The sequence below is a fragment of the Polyodon spathula genome, chromosome 3 (genome assembly GCF_017654505.1).
Source record: "Polyodon spathula isolate WHYD16114869_AA chromosome 3, ASM1765450v1, whole genome shotgun sequence".
Lineage (NCBI taxonomy): Eukaryota > Metazoa > Chordata > Actinopteri > Acipenseriformes > Polyodontidae > Polyodon > Polyodon spathula.
The window spans coordinates 88,690,731-88,712,421 of NC_054536.1; the positions used below are offsets into that span (position 1 = coordinate 88,690,731).

Here is a 21,691-nt window from a genome sequence, read left to right on the forward strand (position 1 = left end):
ATTACCTACCTATACCAGGCTGCATTACTTTACAGCCTGGTATGTAAATTAAAATCATTTGATTTTTTTTTCAGCATCTGAATGACACTGATATGTTAATTTAGAAATACCCAATCACTTATTTCATATAATCTTTGATTATCTTGTATAAAAAAGAAAATGTGATTAACTTTTAGCACACAAATGAAAGACTAAAAATACACTTTCATCATTATCCCTAGCAACATTGTCACAACTTTCCACCTATATTGTGTTGAAGATCCTTTTTTGTTTTCAATGTGTTGTATTTAAAAAGCTGAAATGTTGCTTCTGCTTCCTAGTGGTTGAGTTACATTTAGACAACGTGACCTACAGCACAGGGATGCACACACTCCTGAACATCTACTTCATTAGCAAGTACAGTAGTCTGGTAGTCAGGAGTTGACAGCATCAGAACAAACAAATACTGTGCCAACTTACTTACAACTGGTCCTGAAAAACAACAAACAACAATCATGGAGATGTTTGAAAACTATGGGTTTTTTTTTTTTGGGGGGGGGGGGGGGGGGGGGGGGGGGGGGGGGGAAAGATGTCAGAAGTGGTTTCAAACTTTTTTCTCGGTGTTAACTTAAAACTTTTCTTCACAGAGCAAGGTGCAGGGTAGTGCTCCTATAAATGCCCGACAGTGAGGTCTTCACTTATACAGGACATTGCTCTCTTGTAGCACATGTTGGCTACATTTTAAATGGCAAAGTTTAAAACTTACCTGTTGCTCATGCTTCAATACACAGTACAGCTTTTCTTTTCACTGTGGTTGCAATCACATTTAATTAAGCAAGGTATAAATATTAAACCACACCAAAACACATGCTAACAATACTTCGAGTTACCATTTTATTAGTGTAATATTGTTTTCAGCTGCTCTATTGAACATTTGAATAGCATAATGCACACACACACACTAACAATTTAGAGTCTTATTCAGTCTGTTAAAAAAAATGACCATGACATTCCGATTGACGCTTTGTTCTTTAAAGAAAATAGTACAATTAGGCACACTGTTGACATTTACTGTACAATTATATGGACAATTCATTAAAACACATGGATACATACATGATTAATAAGGTCCTGCATCAAAGGAAACTATTATGCCAACATTTATGGACAGATTATATCTGTATGTTCTGTAATAACTTGCATGTGCAGCATGTGCAATGTAATTTCTCTATGATGCTGAACCTTTTAGTATATATGCTATATATTTATACACAGATATTTTGCAATGTGCTCTTTAGATTCTCCATATATATATATATATATATATATATATATATATATATATATATATATATATATATATAATATATATATACACATACACACACACATACACACACCATGCTTACAAACAAAGTTCACCATTAATAAGTGAGTTTACACAGAGTGAAAATCAAGACTTATAAAACAAGTCCTTAAATAAACTAGTATGACATCGGAATGTAAATTGTTGGGTATAGAAGACTTATTTTTACATTTCAAAACATTCATTTCCATATACAATTATTCAAATACACATGCATTAAAGAAATATTGCACAAAATAAAATATATATTTTTTAGAAAGAAACTATGCTAAGGTGGAAATAGGTTTTAAAAATACATTTTTTTTCTGTAACTGTAGTGGGCTTTTTAGGGATGCTACTACCTTGTTAAATAAAGGTTTCATTTTATTTAAACTTAGTTTAAGGCTGAAACTATATGCTTTATACAGTGGTACAGTTTTCAGACTAAACACAATGCTTCCTGCATTTAAGTGCACAGTTATCCTACAATCACATCTGAAGCCTAACATAATACATGATTAAACAGAGTTTAAAAAAAAAATACAAACATACATTTACATTAGAAATAGAGTTACATTCTTTAAAGCATACTTTAATATGCTTGTACATGAGCCTTACTTGTGTCCGTGAGAACGACTTACAGACTGAACAGCCTTCTTTGGGGAAGTTAGTGATTTAACCTGGTTCATGGAGAATTAAAATACCAGGCTTTTAATATAATTAAAAAACAAACAAAAAAAAAAAAAAAAAAAAAAAAAACAGCCAAGTAAGTTTACACAAGCAGGTGGTTGGCTCTGGCTATCTTGTTGTCTCTCAGTGAGAAATCGCATAACGTCTAATGTCTCCACACACACCCCTAAAATCAGACTTTGTATACCTGTGTCTGCCACAATCAAGATCCTGGGGCTACAAATAATATCACATAGCTCTTTTTTTGGTATATCATTTTAATTTAGCGAAGACTGCATCCTCACTCTAAATTAAGGATGCCTCAAGGTAAAAAGCTGAAACTGGAAAGGGCACAGTATTTTCTCAATATAGAAAATGTTTTGAAATAAATTCAATTACGCAGCTCATGTGGAGACAGTGTTTTGGTATCTTTGAGAAATGTGTTATGCCTGCCTATTCGCAACTACATTTGTTTTAAATGCTGTATTGAAGTGTTGCAGATGTTGTGTACCACCCAGGTTCCCTGGCCCATAACTAAATAAGTCAGTTATGATCGGTTCCGTTTTGTATAAACTCTTTCAGCTGTTTTGAAAATTAAAAAGTTTAAAACCAGAATAGATTTGGACACACCAATATCGAAATCTTTTTTTAAACAGTGACATGCTCAAAAAAGTGTTATTGCATCACTGTTTTATTTATTATTTTGTTGGTACTCGCGTTGTCACCTGAGTTAGTTGTAAGTGACAAATCACATCTGAGTAGTACTGTAGCTCATATGAATTTAATTAATATGTAGATAGAATGCAGCAACAATACATGCATTTTCTTTCAGTACTTTTGCATTTAGCTGTTTTAGTAAGTTTAACATCATTATTACTTTATTAGGTCTATACAGAGTAATTTCACAGACATGACACTAAACTTTTTGTGTAAGTTTAAGATACGGTACCCAGGCTGAGTGTTTGCATACGTAAACATCCCTAGACATCTAAAACACACAAACTACAGTAAGCATGAAGCTGCAGTTATCCCTACTGAGAGCTAAATCTACTTTTGATTTATGATTACCATATTAAAATGAAGGGATGTTAATATCTACAGTCAGCAGTGTCTGACCGTCTACAGTCAGCAAAGTGTCTGAGGAATTTTATGCAAATGTCATTTTTGGAAAATAATGCAAACTATTCAAACAGTTTATGAGCGTTAATTTCATATCTTTCACTACCACTTTCCCGTGACTTTGGGTTCTAGATTAGTGCGAATGCCCATTTCAGTTCACACGAACACTAGCTTGGATCATCACATTTTGTGCTTAACCTTGCTATGCAGCCAAATCCTTTTACACATTTTCATTATGGGCATCTCTGCCAGTTTCTAAGGACATCTTTTTTTCCATGGTTGGATGATGTTTTTTTATCTGCCTCAGAGAAAGCAATGATTTTGCAGTTTAACACCTCTTACACAGTTAAAGAAGTGTTCCTCTTTCAAGTTGCACAATTAAATAACAAATGACATGTGCCATAATCACATCAAGATAGTGGTTGAGTGAGAATGTAGACGTGGGGAAACTGCAGTTCTTGAGATCATCACTGTCCTAAGATGACAGGCCAGAAAATATCATGTACATTTTGAACCCCCCAGAAAACTTACCCAAGTGTGGATTCGTTTTTCTTCACATTCATTAGTGTCATAAGGGCACAGCTTGCTGGTTTGGGGTGTCACCTCTTTTGTAAGGAGGGAACCTGGGATGTCTTTAATTTCTGTGAATATTTTTCCATCCGTTCAGATCTTGAATGTAGTTTGATAAACAGCTCAGGGAATTTATATTGAGGAAACATGGTTTCAAGAAATCCCTCTATAAAAACATAAACAAGCCTCCGGTTTAACTGGTTGTGCTGGAACATCTTAAAGACCCGTAATATTCCCTTCCGTGTTGTGTCAGCACCAATAATGTGCTTCAGCTCATCTAGAAAGTCAGAAGCCAAAAATTAGAAGGTTCTGTGTCACAATTAACATAAGCTTCTTTAAAACAAAAAGGTTTAAAATAAATAAATAAAATAACAAAAAAAAAATGGATAGGATATATGTAGGGCTTCTGTTTTTCAGTTATTTATTAGATTTTTCGGTGCTTATTTTTAGCTATTTTTGAGATACACCAAAAAATTATTTTTGGTAGTAGGCATTCACTTTTTATATACTGTATGAAATGACTGTTAAATGTTTCTTTACAAAATGGACGTCCGTCCGTCCCCATCCCCGTCACACTATGTATAGTAACTCGAGAGTAATTCAATTGTACCTTCTTTCATTTGCTGTCTTCCACAACGACATCATTATGGTCACAGGCACATCATTCTGGGGTTTTTATGTCTAGGCATTTTTTTACATTTTGCCACAATTTGCAATTTAAATTTTCCCTCGCTAATTGTAATATAGCTTTAAATCATGCGAACAGGTCTTCATTCCTAATTGTAATCTTGCTTTAAATCATGTGAACAAGTCTTCATTCCTAATTGTAATCTTGTTTTAAAATCTCTTAAAGTATTCAGATCGAATCAACAATAGATACAAGTCAGGAAGGAGGGACATTGCCCAACTACACTGGGAAAGGTAGTTTGCTTAGTAAAAGTTTACTTTTTTTAAATTTTGTAATGGGAAAGGGGTGAAGTCAACGTGAATAGAGTAACCATTTCCAGTGTTTTTCCTGTGTCATTGGCTATACACTGATTTTGTTTTATTGGTTAAAACCAAAAATCAGAAGCCCTAGATATACGTTTTATTATCAACAACCATAGTACATAGCATAATAAAAAAGACACACACAACTCTTACTGTAAAATTTGCAAAAGTGTGCAAAAGAAGTTATCATGCTGACAAATGTAGCTTTGGAAGTTAACAGAATTAACAAGAAAAGTAAATAAGACTGAGGTTTTACATTTAAGAGACAGGATGTATTAAAAACAATTTAGAATAATCACCGGGCATTATTCCTAGCAGGTTAGTCTTGGCAGCCACTCTCGTTCTCATTCGGATTGCTTTATTTCTGTGGGGTGGCTTTTCTGCTAAAATACCATTGGGCCAAAAGGCATCTCTGTTAGAAAAAAACAAATATGAAAGTCAGATGAAGGAATGAGTCAATAACAACAACAACAACAACAAATATACAATAAATATTTTACCTGAAATGTTTCACATGGTCTGCAACCTGTTCAGGGGAGGTCATGAGGTCCACATGATCTACAATTTTCCTAAAAGAAAAGGAATATCATAATTTTATGTATTCAGCTTCCATAGTATTTTAAATTTAATTGGAGTCATTCCAGTATACTAATACACTACATCAAGATCTGCATTGCTGCAATCCTTTTTTTTTTTTATGTCACAGGCGTTAGTAGGCGTGTCCTTCCACTGTATATGCAATAGCTTCAGAACTGCAGTAATAAGCTATATAGTTAAAATTGGTTATTGTCTAATCTGTCAGGTTTTGCATTATTTCTAAGCAGGGTTTTTAAAACAGATTCTGCTGATACGTGCACACACATTTGTACTGAAAATGGTTTTCCTTTTAATTAACTTTTTTTTTTCTATGCTGTAACTTAAGGGGCACATATTTGCAATATACTTAAATACATGAAACCGACAAGCAATGGTTCTATTCTGTTTAAATTTTTAACCTTTTTTTTTTTTTTTTTTTTTTTTTTTACAATAGGACAAAACTCACTATAACCACTGGGAATAATTACAGTCCTGTTTAAAATACCGTTCGGGTTTACCTGTTTATTGTGTCTCCATATGTTGCTCGAATGAGCTGCTGCAGTAAGTTTTTAATATTCCGCCTCAACCACTGGTTTCTTTCTTTCAGATCAAAGACTTCGTCCATTAAAAGAAGCATGACCCTGAGTGGAATATTGTCATCCACCTATTTGATGAGAAACAAAGATGTATATTTCAAACAAACAGAGTTCATTAAGCATGTATATTTATTTAGAGAAAAATAAGTAACTAATACTTAAACACAGTTGTACTTGAACAAAAACAAGCAAACAGGTAAATACAACCTTATTATTTTAGAAAAAGACATTTGTCAAAGCTATAGTAAACCACAGAGACAGTATGGAATGCCTTGATGTGACAAATAAGTGTGGGACAGCTGCAGATTTATGACGATGACAAACATGCATATAATCTGTATTAATCTTACACGCCTTAACTCGTAGTGAAGATAAAATCATCTTTCTCCTAAAAAATTCACATACATGATCACTGATGTAATCTAACACATGAAATTAATTACAAATAAAAAGAGGAGATAAAAGTACTTGCATTATCATCCAGCTGTGCAGAGACACGGCAGTGTTCAGGGTCTATATCAGACTTCTGAATCAATGGAGGAACCTAAACCAAGTACAGAGAACAACTACGATCAGCAAGTCAATCACTATCATCAAGTACAGCACCCAATTCAAGTCAACAAATACCCTTAGCACGGGAAGAAATAAAATAAAAAAAAAACATAAACACCTTCAACATTGACTGTTTTAAATCCTGCCCCAGTTTTTCTGACATTTTTCCCATGTTGTCCGACACTTTCGTCATTCCCTCTGCCAGACTGTCAGGAATGGCCTTGACAGCGTTGGAGACATTTCTCATGGAATTGCGTAGTGGGTTTACAAAGGTATCCATCTGAAATATACATATATAAAATGGTGCAGACACATGTACAAGCTTTTATTATTAAATAATATAAAATCATACCACACACTGTATACAAATGAATCCCTTATTTTCTCAACTTTGTTTGTTAAATGGAAAATGACAACATCCAATATGATTGCATTAAATAATTTATTAACATGAAACACATTTGGGCACAGCAAAAGTAGTGTTTTACTTGGAAATCAATGTGTTCCTTTAAAACAGAAGCACTTGAGTCTTTAGGATATTTAAAAAGAAATAAATAAATAAATTTTACTTTATATATTATAAAAATATTAATAATTATATATATATTATACATATAATATATATATATTATCTATATATATATAGCAATATATAACGCCATATTACGTCATGTAGGACAGATTCAAATCTCAAGTTTCAAATCCTTTTTAGAAACTGAAAAAAAAAAAAAAAAAAGCCCAACTCTCTTCATAGGTTTTAGACAATACGTGTCAGTACTACCTTACGTGCAAAGTCCCCTTTCCCTTTATTGTAGGCTTTGTTTTCCAAAAAATCGCACAGATAGAGAGCCAGAGGGGGACAAGCTTTCATCATTTCAGGATTCAGTAAGAACTAAAAACGAAACATTAGGGTTACTCCACAATCAATACCGGATTCGGTTAAGAAATGTTCGTAAGCACAGAACTATATTTTACAAACAGTATAGATAGAAAACTGAATTTAAATTAAAAAAAAAATCACAATGTCTTCATTATTTAGTGTCACAAACAAAAATATTGGCACCCTACACTTACTTTACAATAATTCAAAAGCAACAGATTAAGGGCAAGCATCAAGTAAACTTTAACCACTTTAATAAAATAAATGCAAAATACACATTTTCTAGTAATTTAACAAATAAGCTTTATAAAATAAAATTTAAAAAAAAATCATTTAAAGTACTTGTTCATGACAAAAGTATTGGCATCCGTGCTTTAGTACGGTGTGTCCTCCTTTTGCTTTTAGAGGTTTATAATAATTCTGTGCGACTATAACAATATGTATTGCCAGTATGAAAACCGTTTATCATTACCTGTATGTAGGCATTCAGGTCTTTTTTTCTCTTTTCTAAGAAATCCTTATCCATGTTGTTGAAGGTTTTCTTCCCAGGGAGCTTTAAAATACTTGTAAGGTTTTCAAACTGTGTGAAAATAAGCAAGAATGGCTTAAGTTTTTGAAAACTACTGCTGTACCATGAACACGTGTAGGCTACTGTAAAACATTTACTGTTAAATTGCATGAATTAACGGGCTGATCCCGTGGGGGGGGTGGGGGTGGGGGGGGGTGTGGTGGTGTGCGGCACTGTACTGTATTGCTTTTATAAAGAGGACAGTCTGAAGAGGTAAATTTCCCTGGTAATGCCAGCCTCTTCTCAGAATGCACTGCTCAGATTCAAATCCAGTTCCTTAACAAGTCATTCTATTGAACATGATCCTGTGCGATAAAAACCTGAATATGACTGAGAAAGGGGGTTATGGGTTGTTCACTGTATTAAGCAGCCACAGACAGACAATGTGCTAGACACGCTGCACTGGTTTTATTGAAGGCACAGTTCATTCAGCAGTAATTACAAGGTGCCACCACTAGGGTACCAGTAATGCTACACACTCTCTGGTTGGGGGTTGTTCCCAGATTCTGTAAACTAACCCTAACCCACAGCAATAAAAAGTTCCAGTTACACACACAGTGACTCTTTCTTTGCACAAATGAACAGGGTGTGGCAGGACAAAAGCCCCAAGTGTAAATAGTGTGGTTTTAATATAGCTTTGGCAGGTAGGGGGTTAAAACATGGGAATGTTGCAGGGGTCTTAATAGAATGAGTGTAGCGCAGCCTCTTTTTAAATGGTCGGGCACTCCCCGGGACACACCCTGTCAGCCATTCAGGGATTCCCGGTCAGCCGAATCCTGGCCGAGACTCCCTGTTCAAATAGTTGACTGACAGCACATCATCCGTCGAGCGTCCGCGCTGTTCCTGCAGTGGCAGGCATGCACTGAGACGTCAGTGACAGAGCAGGCCTCGTTTACTGCCTGCGAAAGTTGTCAACAAGTGAAGAAAGAGCATTTTAACTCACTGTGGATGCTTAAAAATGAACCATTTAAACATGCAAAATGTATGGCAAATCACTTTGCACCTCTCTACTGTTATGAAGACATTGATTCAAGACTTATTGGCAAATTACACTGTGTAACAATTTTTTTTTTTTTGTTCCTGGGTAGTAAGTGTTATTTCCTAATTGCTTATGCCTCAAAAGTATGGAAAATGGCTATTATTCCCCACAAACTTTGCTTTTGTGACCAGGACAGGTAAATTTCAAAATATCACTATTTCCAATGAGAAAACGGGCGCTTGTGTCTTTTCGTTCACTTAAAGTCAGAAAAAAACAACATATGAATCCAAATTAACATGTATTTATACTAAAGCAATACAAAAATGACTACAAAAGATTTAGAAGTGAGTAGTTTTTCGAGATTTACAATTATACTGTAAATGTACAGTATAATCGTAAATCTCAAAAAACACAGAAAATCATTATTTTCATAAACTCTTCTGCATTTTATATGACTTGGAAATATGACACTGAAACTTGAGATAAATGTCCTTACTTATCACTACACAAAACAGATAGCAGTTAGACATCTTAAATTCAGCACCGAGTGTCAACAGATCAGTGAACAGAACTTCGTTGCGCCAATGCAGAGATTTTAAAATGGGGGATCCAAAAGCAGTAGTTCGTGCGCGCTGCCATTTTATTGTTGACAGCCATCATCTTTCCAGATCAAAGAGTTAATGAGTCACCGACAAATTCCAACATTAGTTTAGGAACAGATTTAATTGTTAACTTTGTTCGTTTCCAGTGTTGAATTTTTCTGATCTGTTGACATACAGCTCTTAATTTTGCAATACAGGGCAATTAAAATCTAACCTGCCCCGTGAGGCGCATATGAAAGTCATGGAAGTCGCTGTAACGACGATAGGTTTTCCAGGTGTCCTCGCTGCCGTCTGGATTCTTCCGAAACACAGTGATTGCATACAATGCATACGTCTTCCCATGGTCATTGCACACTCCTGCCACAGGATATGGGTGTAAGTAAGCATGAGCTATCAAGTGCAAAAAAGGACAAAAAAAACAGACACAAGGGACAGGGTGGAAATTGTAATGCAAGGAGAAAATAAAAAAAAATAAAAAAAGGTAAAAGAACAGAAAATATAATGGAAACAATGGCATGTTGCAAGACAGGCTGAATGACAACAAAAGATTGCAATGATGAACGGCTTGCATCATGGTTATTGTTTTAATCGATGTAAAAGTGAATTGAGATAAGGAGAAAGACTGGTCGGGACTGAACAGACATTTGGTATACATTTACATTCAATAAAAAATTAAATAGTACAAAAACTGTAAAAAAAGTCACCCCTCCCCCTTTGAGACTTCAATTTTGCGAAACATTTTTTGTGTTTTTCCCCCTATGTGCTCAACACAGATATAAAGAAAGACATGCAGGTTCAGTTACAAAATAACCTTTGTTTGCAACATCTTAGTGTTGCAATACGGTGCAGTACAATTGCATACAATTTCCAGCTGTAGAAATACATTAATTTTGTTTTGTTATTCAGAACTATAACCACACACATACTTTATACTGTAAGTTATAGTATGCCTTAAAGTAATTCAAAGTCCTCCATTCAAGCCAAATATGTTCTACATCAGGCCATAAACACTTTCCTGCTCTATCATGAGCTAGTTTTTCTTTCAACCAGTTTAAGTTTGTCTTTGTTTCATCTCCATGCAGCCACTTAGTAATTTTTCAGCATTGCGATTGCTATGCATTTCGGCAAATTCAACAACGCGCACTTTCAAACTTCTTGTGCAGCATTTTCGTTTTGTACCTGACTGTCCAACTTTATCCAGTCTGAAAGTCAAGTCTGCATTATTACAATGAACGGAAGACTTCATAAGTTTACTAGGGCTTTCTAACCAATAGCTGTTTGCTACTGATCCCAGGGGCGGGTTCAGTCTGAAAGCTGATAAATCAATGGCTCGGGAGGGTGGGAATAAGGAAATTCATAGACTGACAGCTATTGTGTTAACAGTGAAGCAGTGTAGCTGTGATGTTTTAATATTCCAAAAACTAACAAACAACTTTAACCGCGGTATGTCACACTGGTGTATTAGTCACTCCCCCCTTTTAAGGGCCCTGCAAAAAATGCCTAGATCGACTTGCAACAGTTTTTACAGTACTCTCTGTTTAGGGAAATTTTGAACTCCACAAAAGAAGACACTATACTACAAAGGTGGTACAACAAAACAGTACATACATACATACATACATACATACATACATACACACATACAAGGTCTCTTTACAAATAAATTCAAATGGGGTTGAAGAAACAATGCATTAAACTAGTGCATTAAAAAGGAAATAAAAGATGTTCTTGTGACTGAAATTCTTATACAGACATTCTTCATATGTGAGAACAACATGATCTGCAATTCTTTCCAAAACTGTTCAGACAAAACACACACTACTGTATTCATCTTCAAATCAAAACAATTACACAATACAAGGAGGAAAACTTGAAGGAATCTTCACATAACTAAAGCACATACCAGTATCAGAAATGAATGCATGCAACTGCATTGATTCATCAGAATTAGCATTGGAGAGGTCATCTAGAGACTGTAAAAGCAAGGAGACATGGTTCCATACAATAAGCTTGGTAAATAAAACAAGACATACATAACACGTACTTACATTAGGCATTAAATCTTAGTACAATTTCTTGATTTAAACAGCCAAAAGTGAAAATTAGAAATCTGAAACAAATATACCAGTTAAAAATGAGTTCATCATAATAATAGTTTGACCTCATATTTGCACTTATGCCTATGCATGTACCTCTCTGCTTTGTGTTACTTAATGACACAAGGGAGCTCTGTTATTTATGATAGAGCAGGCCTCCTCTCCAGACATGGAGCCGAGCCAGAACAAATCAATCTGCCAGCATTCTAACACCTGCAGAAGCAGTGCAGACCTTGACAAGCGCAAGCAGCAAAAAAAAAGAAAAAAGGAAAAGTTCCTTCACAAAAATATATTTCACTTACACTTTGTGAACTGACCCACTGGTGTCAGAAAGAATGTTTGAACCCAATTATTAAAATAGCAACATGTTTTTGCTTCTACAAGTTTAATTTTAACTACTCTGAACTTGGGAGTTCCCATACATCCTTTCTTCACATTCAGTAAAATTCAAAACTCACCAAATTAATGCTTCCTGTTGGAGAACCATTAAATGATTCTGTGGAAAAAGGCAAAACAAAAAAAGGGCTTTCTGATCTACAAAAGATACAATAAAACTTTCTGTACAATTTGGCAGGATTTTGGGGTCATGACCTAATCCTGATTGAAATGAATTGAAAAGAAAATAATACAACATGTTTTTGCTTCTACAAGTTTAATTTTAACTACTCTGAACTTGGGAGTTCCCATACATCCTTTCTTCACATTCAGTAAAATTCAAAACTCACCAAATTAATGCTTCCTGTTGGAGAACCATTAAATGATTCTGTGGAAAAAGGCAAAACAAAAAAAGGGCTTTTTAATATGTGAAAGATACAATAAAACCTTCTGTACAATTTGGCAGGATTTTGGGGTCATGACCTAATCCTGATTGAAATGAATTGAAAAGAAAATAATAATTGTGATTTTTCTTTTCTAATTTTAAAACTAATATGTACAAAAACAACAAAAAAATGCATATATACCACTCATGTCCCACCAGCAGCAGATAGTTTTTTTTAAGGCACAAACCTCATTTAGGTACAGTATTAGAATGATTTGTAATCTAGCACACTGTCTATGCAGCACAATTTACATGTCTACCATGAAAGAAATAAAACAACCTGTGGCAAACACATAGCATCCACATTTTTGTATGAGATGTCTGTAGTTGAAGAAACAACACTTTCATAAATAACATTCTTATTCCAGAGATAACATTCCTAACTTTCCTAGATAAACTAATTTCTAGGTGTGATTTTAAAAACAGGGCGCTTGCACTGTTATATATAGTGGGTAATAATTAGGGTACCCTCATCACAAAAATACAGGGTATTTCAAGTGTACTGCATCCCAAAAAAATAAAAAGCTCACAGAAGCAACAGTTCCAGTATTTTTGTGAAGGATGACAATCTACTATACACGTATTATATACAGGCTACATCACCCATAGTAGCTGCTAATATTAGAATATTCTTTATTCTTACCTCCATCTCCATCATCTGACCCTCTGAAACTTGGTTCTTTCAACATGTCAAGCTCAGCCAACATCCGCACATAAAGCGGGTGCTGTCTGAAAGACGGGTAGAACCGCTCATCCCGCAGCATCATGTCATACACCTCATTTGGAGAAGAACAATGAAAGAACAAGTGTGGACTTGAAATCAGAACTATTTTTACTGTGATAAATAAACACATATGTGATCTCCTTCAATCAATTTGCAAGTTGATTAAACTCATTAGAGAGTACTTAATAGATTACCAGTGTAATCGGTTACCTTTCTTTGGATATCATCAAATATTTCAGGTGTTGGGTCTTCTTTGTTGAGCTTTTCTGCCAGTCTTTCAACTAAGGATTTGTCAACCTGAACTTGAGGGGATGCCTTAAAAAAAAAAAAAAAAAAAGCAAACTTCTTTATATTTGTAAACGGCCTGCACATTATTTATTTATTTATTTATTTTAATTGCTGGGTTTATATACCAGACACACATTTGTAATGGGACAGACTGGGGAACTGTAATGATGCACTACAAGCCATAATGGGGCTATACCTATCATATTAATTGAAATGCAAACAGATGAGATAAAAAAAGCCTTTAAAATAAATAGGAAGAAAAACAAAATACATATTTTAAAAGAGACCCACTTATTTTAACAGTCAATGATAAATTTTGACATTTTATATGAACTGAACTTTTATATATAGCTTTTTCGACAAATATAAAGACAAGCACGTTAGCAGTTTAAGCACTGATAGCAACATATGTCTGAGCAATGTATATTTTATATTTAAATTATTAATACATTCAATTAAACCAAAAGGTAATGCTTTCAGCTAAAACACACAAACAAAAACTACCTTTTCTGAGAGATACTGTTCATAAACTCCAAGTGCAGCAGCTTTCAACAAGTCTTTGGTCTGGTTGGTCTGCTTTTTCCCATCCTTCTGCCAGCTCTTTAAAACTTCCAGCTGCTGCTGTGCTGTGACTCGATACCCTTCCACTGTGAGCCAGAAGAAAAGGTCTGCCTGCCCTCCCTTCTGCTGCATGTAATCTGTAAAATACAGACTTCAGACTGGCCGCCTACCATATATTCTATCATATTATCCAGAAAGTGGCTCATGTCGGTACTTTGCATCTCATAAGTTACAAGTGGCTGTTAATTGTGTTCTTGCAGCAAAGCTGTAGGGCTGTCTCTATACACAACCAGCAAGGGGAATGTGCTGAGCCACTGCTTACAGAAAAAAAAATATTTACCCTTCAAAACATATGAAACTCCAAGCTTACCCATGAAAAACTGTAGTGCAATGTTGTGGACCAATATGTGTTCCAGAGGTATTATGCAAAGTTTTCCAAAGTTGGCTACAAGTTTCAGGGCATCTACTTCCTGTGGAGGGGGGAGGGGAAAATAACATACTGTATTAAGTATTTCTTTAAATTACACATATATTCACTTAAGTTTTTATTAGGTGAAATAAATAATAAAATCTATCAAATTATATTAAATCGCTACAACCTGCAATACTTCTCTCTGTTTTGCATGTCCATTAAACTTTGAATTATGAAGCACATCAGAGCTTGACCTGAGAATCTAATAAACGCTTGTGTGGTATAAATGCACACCTTAACAAGAGAGAAATGTATATTTGAAAAAAGGTAGAGCTATACAATTGGAGTAAACCCTTTTTCTTCTATTACTATGGACCTATTTAACATTGCGTCAAAGAAACTACACAATGATATCGCAAAATTCTACCGGAAGCCATAACAGTAGTACCTTATTTGATGTTAGATTTTGAAAGGTCACATTTTTAAGTTTTTTGTACAGTATATGGAAAACTACAAAGCGGTGTGTAATTCACTATGTTAACATAACCAGCAGGTTTCACTCAACTTTATGAAGCAAAACATTTGGCAATAGATGTACATTTCCAACTAAATTGTCATTACCTTTCCTGATTGCAACCTCTGTATCCTTGTATCACAAACTTTCTTCACAAATAGCAGGCTGTTTATTTGATTCTTAATCACATTGATATCTTGAAGGAAAAAAGAACAGGCAACATATATTTAGTTTAGAATACAAAAACAGTATTTAACTGTACATAATAAATTATTCATTTCTAGTAAAATACATGTTGTGCAAGTCTTTGACAAAAATAATAAATTACCATCTCCTGCAGTGTCTAAAGAGCGAAGAAACTGCAGCTCTTCCATGGCTTTATCTTTCACAGCTTCCAGCTCTCCTACTTCGTCACTTAGTTTGAGAATGTTCATAAAGGCTTCATAGTTACTGCTAGAATCATGAATCTATATAAATACAAAAGCATAGTCATTAAAATTCATACACCTGTTATGTTGATCTGTAAAATACAACAGCAACAACTTAACCAATACACGCAAACCACTTCTTTTGATTAGCTACGGTACTTAAACTTTGTTCAGTTTTTCTAGGCGTGTACTATACAGTATGTAGAACCATTTACTTATTATCTACATACCATCCATATAACATACTGATTAATATAGTCTGGATCACTGAGCTGGTTAATCAACGGAAGAAGAATTCCCCTTGCAAGGATTTCCTGAAATAAAACAAAAAGAATGCATTTTGATAATACCATGTTTACTCATGTGATTGGATCTCAGTTTAAATGTATTCAGAAATGTATCCATTTTCAAAGATATAATCACTTACTAATCATTATTTTCTCCATTCTACCTTTAATAATGATTACTATTTAAAAAAACAACAAAAAAACCTTCTCCACAACCTGTTTAGACACCAACATGTTCACTACAAAACGCTATATAAATCCCCTGCCATGAATATAAAGTCATGGTGACCTACACAGTCAGCATTTACCATAAAAAAATAATAGCCCCCCCCCCAAAAAAAAAAGAAAACACCTTCAAGACAGTTTAATAAAATCCAGACAAGTGATTCGCAAGATAAAGGTTTCAAAGATGAGTAGGTGTATGTACTGTGAAAAACACTTAAATATATATTCAGACATTCAAAACATGAGAAACAGAACTCTTACATGTGTCCTATGTCTGTTTATCAAATAATCACAATTATGTATTTTTATACTAAACACCGATATACCCAGGGAACATATATTGTAAAATTCTCTCTAATCTCAGTCTAAAAAAGGCTTTTCAGTTTTGTATTTTCCATAAAGCCAATTACATGATACTCTACTTTGCAAGTTAAACGTCTGTATTCAATCAGATTACTTGTGTCTTGGCAATTTTGATTAAAAAAAAAACAAAAACACAAAAAAACTCAGTAAATACATTTTGATCAATTAAAAACATGTTAAAAACTATGACAGAGAGGTGTTAAGTGGTTTTAATTCATGCAGTATATCTCAATATAACTATAATAAGTTATATTGTCTACAGTTCTTACCCTCACAAAGTATCTCATGTTCTTGTTATGGAAGTCTCCAGGAGGTAGTAATAAGTACAGTAAAACCTCGCACAGATCCCTCAGAAAACCTTAAAAGAAATATCATCAACAAGCTAGATTAAGTTTACTTGATCCAAGATTCACTTAGTAAAAAGCTACATTTCCTTGTAATGTAATTTAATATTTGGGGCTACCCATGCCATGTTTTTATTAAAATTAAACATTGATTTTATGTACAGTTTTACTAACTTGCTTTTTTGTATGTAAATAACTTATTGCATCACTCCACAATATAAAATTCAAGTTGTTTAAAGATTGCAAACCTTCTTCATCTCTGGGTGAAGTGCAGACAAGATCACGACAGATTTTTCTCTCCATTTCTACTTCAGCTTCAAAGAAGGATTCTACAAGCTCCTCTGGTTCATCTATATTATAAAAAATGTCACCAACCATGACACAGTTGTTAGGCATTGTGTGTTTTTTATGTTTGTTTTTAACTGCACAACTGAAACACCACCAGCACCAGATGGTTACAAGTGAATTGTAAAGGCACTATGAAAAATCAAATGTAAACAACAGATGGTAGTTACATTAGGTATGACATTTGTTGGTTGCATCACAAAATCTGTATGAGGGGCAAAAACAATTAAAATATTTAATTAAAAAAGGCCATTACTACTAGTAGTACAAGTGACAGTGACACATTATACAGTGGCTTGCGAAAGTATTGACCCCCCTTGGCATTTTTCCTATTTTGTTGCCTTACAACCTGGAATTAAAATGGATTTGCATTTTGATTTCATGTAATTGACATACACAAAATAGTCCAAACTGGTGAAGTGAAATTAAAAAAATAACTTGTTTAAAAAAATTCTACAAAATAAATAACGGAAAAGTGGTGCGTGCATAGTATCCACCCCCTTTGCTATTAAGCCTCTAAATAAGATCTGGTGCAACCAATTACCTTCAGAAGTCACATAATTAGTTAAATAAAGTCCACCTGTGTGCAATGTAAGTGTCACATGATCTGTCACATGATCTCAGTATATATACACCTGTTCTGAAAGGCCCCAGAGTCTGCAACACCAGTAAGCAAGGGGCACCACCAAGCAAGCGGCACCATGAAGACCAAGCAGCTCTCCAAACAGGTCAGGGTTGGGTTATAAAAAAATATCCGAAACTTTGAACATCCCACGGAGCACCATTAAAGCCATTATTAAAAAATGGAAAGAATATGGCACCACAACAAACCTGGCAAGAGAGGGCCGCCCACCAAAACTCACGGACCAGGCAAGGAGGGCATTAATCAGAGAGGCAACAAAGAGACCAAACATAACCCTGAAGGAACTGCAAAGCTCCACAGCGGAGATTGGAGTATCTGTCCATAGGACCACTTAAACCGTACACTCCACAGAGTCTGGGCTTTACGGAAGAGTGGCCAGAAAAAAGCCATTGCTTAAAGAAAAAAATAAGCAAACACGTTTGGTGTTCACCAAAAGGCATGTGGGAGACTCCCAAAACATATGGAAGAAGGTACTCTGGTCAGATGAGACTAAAATTGAGCTTTTTGGCCATCAAGGAAAAGGCTATGTCTGGTGCAAACCCAACACCTCTCATCACCCCGAGAACACCATTTTTTTCATCGGCAGGGACTGGGAAACTGGTCAGAATTGAAGGAATGATGGATGGCGCTAAATAGGCGCAGGGAAATTGAGGGAAACCTGTTTCAGTCTTCCAGAGATTTGAGACTGGGACGGAGGTTCACCTTCCAGCAGGACAATGACCCTAAGCATACTGCTAAAGCAACACTCGAGTGGTTTAAGGGGAAACATTTAAATATCTTGGAATGGCCTAGTCAAAGCCCAGACCTCAATCCAATTGAGAATCTGTGGTATGACTTAAAGATTGCTGTACACCAGCAGAACTCATCCAACTTGAAGGAGCTGGAGCAGTTTTGCCTTGAAGAATGGGCAAAAATCCCAGTTGCTAGATGTGCCAAGCTTATACATACATACCCCAAGAGACTTGCAGCTGTACTTGCTGCAAAAGGTGGCTCTACAAAGTATTGACTTTGGGGGGGGTGAATACTTATGCATGCTCAAGTTTTCTGTTTTTTGTCTTATTTCTTGTTTGTTTCACAATAAAAAATATTTTGCATCTTCAAAGTGGTAGGCATGTTGTGTAAATCAAATGATACAAACCCCCAAAAAATCAATTTTAATTCCAGGTTGTAAGGCAACAAAATAGGAAAAATGCCAAGGGGGGGGTCAATACTTTCGCAAGCCCTGTATATCCAAATCAAATTAGGTTAAAAAAAAAAAAAAAAAAAAAAAGGAAAAATAAGAGTACAAGTATGATACTTTGACAGTAGAAGAATTAGACAAAACAATACCCTTGAGTTGTTTTTGATCATCCTTTTCTGTCATCCTTTCTTGAGCTTTTCTAAAAACCCGAAGGTGAGTTGCAAAGTCATCTACTAATCGTGTTGTGAAATACGGCTGCCAGTCTACTTCTTTTGACCTTAAATAAAAGGTAATTAAAGAAGACATAAATACATCAGAGTTCCAAGGGTATAGTTTGCACAGTTTTTAAAAGATGATAATACACATTTACTGTTATTACAGTGCATTGTGTAAATATGTCACGAAATGTACAATATATTATTAACACTAGAACCGCTACAGCAGTCATTTTGACGGTTTGTGGTTTTCAAATTTAAATTCCCCCTTGAGTCTGAAGGCTACAGGGTTGTCTGTTATGACTTTTCCTAAATACATATATTAAATACCCTGACAGCGTTTGAAAGGCAGGATCACGAAAATAAGGAAGTTATAATCCTGCCCACCTAGAACCACCAAAGCAGTCATTTTGACTGTCTTTACAATACATGTTTTTATTCTGAATATAACCTACAATGTTCTATTTCTTTTTATACATACAAGCCTGTTATATCTACTGGACCTGGCAGCCATCAATTCCTTCATTTTTTACACGGAATGCACTGGGGAAAATATCACTAGGAGATTTCATCTTGAAGCTAGCCACAGCGCTTCAGCAGGAACATTTCGATTAGAAAACTGCAAAGCTGGTTGCTGCAGCTCAACCTGGATTCAGTGTTGCAGAGTGACACGCAGAGAAAACACGTTACTTTCATTTTAAATAAAAATGAATTATTTAGTTATTACAGTTTTGTAGGTACATACATCTGTTTACACACTAGTTTCTTTTGAAATGTTTATTTTACTATAGTTTTTCATTTTTTGAAGTAGTGCTTTACATGTGGGAAGTTAGAAAATAAACCCTTATGTTTTTACGTTCATTTAAATATAATGTTTTGGCTGTGCAGATGTTTGATACCACCTGCTTGAATAAAACCTTTGAGTTGTATTCAAAAGTTTGTCTTTCATTTTAATATAGATATTGTTTAAAATGTAACCGTCATAATGACTGCCAGCGGCGGCATTAGGCATGAGTATAACTGCAGCATTTCTAGTGTTACTATGTAACTGTAAAGCTTTAAATTAAAACATACCTGGTAGAAAACTGGACAAGGGCATTTTGTACTGTTTGTCGGATTTCAAGAAGAAAAGATTCATCATCGCTTAGTGTGTAATACCAGTACTGGATGTAGTCTCTCAGGGCAAACTGAATTACCTGTATGATACATAAAGTAAGTAACTTCCTCAGCCAATACAAAATACCATTTCTGTTCATACTTCTGCAATTCAGAAATACAGATTTAATTTTGGTCTACCTGCATTATATATTTTCTAACAGTATTCTAACTAAATCACTAAGAATATTACTATAATATAAATAGATTAAAATTATATCTGTGCTTTCTTTATTCCTAAATTAACAATGACTTTCTCAAGGAAATTGAAGTCTGCCTAGAATTCAAAATGCATCAGAACAGTTAATTGCCGAGTTGCCAACCATTTAAATTACATTTGTTTCAAGCAGATGATGCACATGATGGCACAGAATACAACAGGAGCACACTAGCACATGACTCTCTAATTTTAATTGTTTTACTAAAAGAACTATTAGAACCAGGATTTCAGGAGGTGGAAAAGACGAATATTACCTGTAATATGGTTTCTTCATAGAATGATGAACTAGCGTGAATTCCCAGTCTCCACGTTGCTTGGGTCAGGAGAAAAACAACACAATCCCTTTCCCAGAGAGCTTTGATATAAGCCTTTTTAGCGCAGGCAGTGTCCCTCCTCTATAAAAAAAACCCTGTCATTTCATTGTGTTGTCCAAATTTAACCCAAAAAGTTCAGTGAAGGAAAAAGTGTGGGGGGGGGGGGGGGGGGGGGGGGGATATAGGTGAGTGGAGTTCATCATTCTATGAAGAAACCATACTACAGTTAATCTTCGTCTTCTTACCTAGTACGATGAACTCTGCACACCGAGTAAACTCTACCATAGGAAGTATACAAAAGATGGTAGGTCAAACGTTAGTGCAAGAAAACACAGATAACACAGAGTGAGCAAAGTTGGGCAGAGATCAAGACACATTTAAGTTATAAAGTTTTATAAAAGTCTTGAAAGAGGCACTGTGGTAGCAGCATTGTAGATACCTTGAATTGGGATGAATTTTAACTTTGTCCATGTAGTAATTACGCCCCTCACTGAGTAGGTTTTGATAGGTCATGAACTAACCAATTGTTTATGTATGGGTAAACTCGATTGCCCATGCTCTGACACTTTTGCCATTACCTTGATGAACACCCTGGGGGATGTGGCGATCCCAAAAGGAAGAACATGTAACTTGAACTGGTACTGGTATTGACAGTTCCTGATGGCAAACCAGAGGTATTTCCTGAAATCTTTGTGTATGGGGAGACGGAAGTATGCATCCTTCAGGTCTACAGAAACCAGACAGTCCCCTGGTTGAACTACTTTGACGACAGTGGCCAGTGATACCACCTTGAACATTGCTGCCTGAATGTACTTGTTCACTCCCCTGAGGTCTAGAATGGGTCAGGATTAAGAAATACCTGGAGAAGCACCCTGCCCTTGAGAAGATGAGGAGACCCAGAATGGTATTTTGTAGCTGTGTTGTACGAGCCTCAGGACCGTACAACTTTTTTTGTTATTTTCTTCTCGTTAGTTAGAAAATGTGAACCCCCACCCCCCCCACACACACACACACTGGCAGAGATACACAAAGCCAGAGGCTGAAGACAGGACACGGTAGGGAAGAAGTAGAGGGCCTACCTCTTTCTCTATTATAGCCACGGATGGATCCATAGGGCCTGGAACCCAAGCCA

The 21,691-nt window shown here is 35.3% G+C and overlaps 1 protein-coding gene across 6 annotated transcripts in view; it reads right to left on the reverse strand.

Moving 5' to 3' along the window:
- Positions 1-1,362: 1,362 nt before the first annotated feature.
- The window catches only part of LOC121313593 (sorting nexin-13-like), a 36,664-nt gene continuing 16,335 nt past the window's right edge, over positions 1,363-21,691 (reverse strand). For 2 of the 6 annotated variants that reach the window (XM_041246288.1, XM_041246286.1), the window contains exons 5-26: positions 19,945-20,066; positions 18,805-18,932; positions 16,736-16,837; positions 16,413-16,501; positions 15,499-15,582; positions 15,169-15,307; positions 14,948-15,036; positions 14,285-14,384; positions 13,858-14,051; positions 13,276-13,380; positions 12,985-13,117; positions 12,247-12,284; positions 11,329-11,398; positions 9,640-9,782; positions 7,749-7,856; positions 7,178-7,288; positions 6,515-6,676; positions 6,317-6,388; positions 5,767-5,912; positions 5,173-5,241; positions 4,972-5,084; positions 1,363-3,959 (exon numbers count right to left, since the gene is read on the reverse strand). In XM_041246288.1, coding sequence (XP_041102222.1) covers positions 3,712-3,959; positions 4,972-5,084; positions 5,173-5,241; positions 5,767-5,912; positions 6,317-6,388; positions 6,515-6,676; positions 7,178-7,288; positions 7,749-7,856; positions 9,640-9,782; positions 11,329-11,398; positions 12,247-12,284; positions 12,985-13,117; positions 13,276-13,380; positions 13,858-14,051; positions 14,285-14,384; positions 14,948-15,036; positions 15,169-15,307; positions 15,499-15,582; positions 16,413-16,501; positions 16,736-16,837; positions 18,805-18,932; positions 19,945-20,066 — 2,565 coding nt within the window. In that variant the 3' untranslated portion in view covers positions 1,363-3,711. Of the gene's footprint in view, positions 3,960-4,971; positions 5,085-5,172; positions 5,242-5,766; positions 5,913-6,316; positions 6,389-6,514; positions 6,677-7,177; positions 7,289-7,748; positions 7,857-8,015; positions 8,744-9,639; positions 9,783-11,328; positions 11,399-11,979; positions 12,018-12,246; positions 12,285-12,984; positions 13,118-13,275; positions 13,381-13,857; positions 14,052-14,284; positions 14,385-14,947; positions 15,037-15,168; positions 15,308-15,498; positions 15,583-16,412; positions 16,502-16,735; positions 16,838-18,804; positions 18,933-19,944; positions 20,067-20,499; positions 20,638-21,691 lie in introns of those variants that run through there. The other 4 variants (XM_041246290.1, XM_041246287.1, XM_041246289.1 and 1 more) reach the window with 4 other exon arrangements.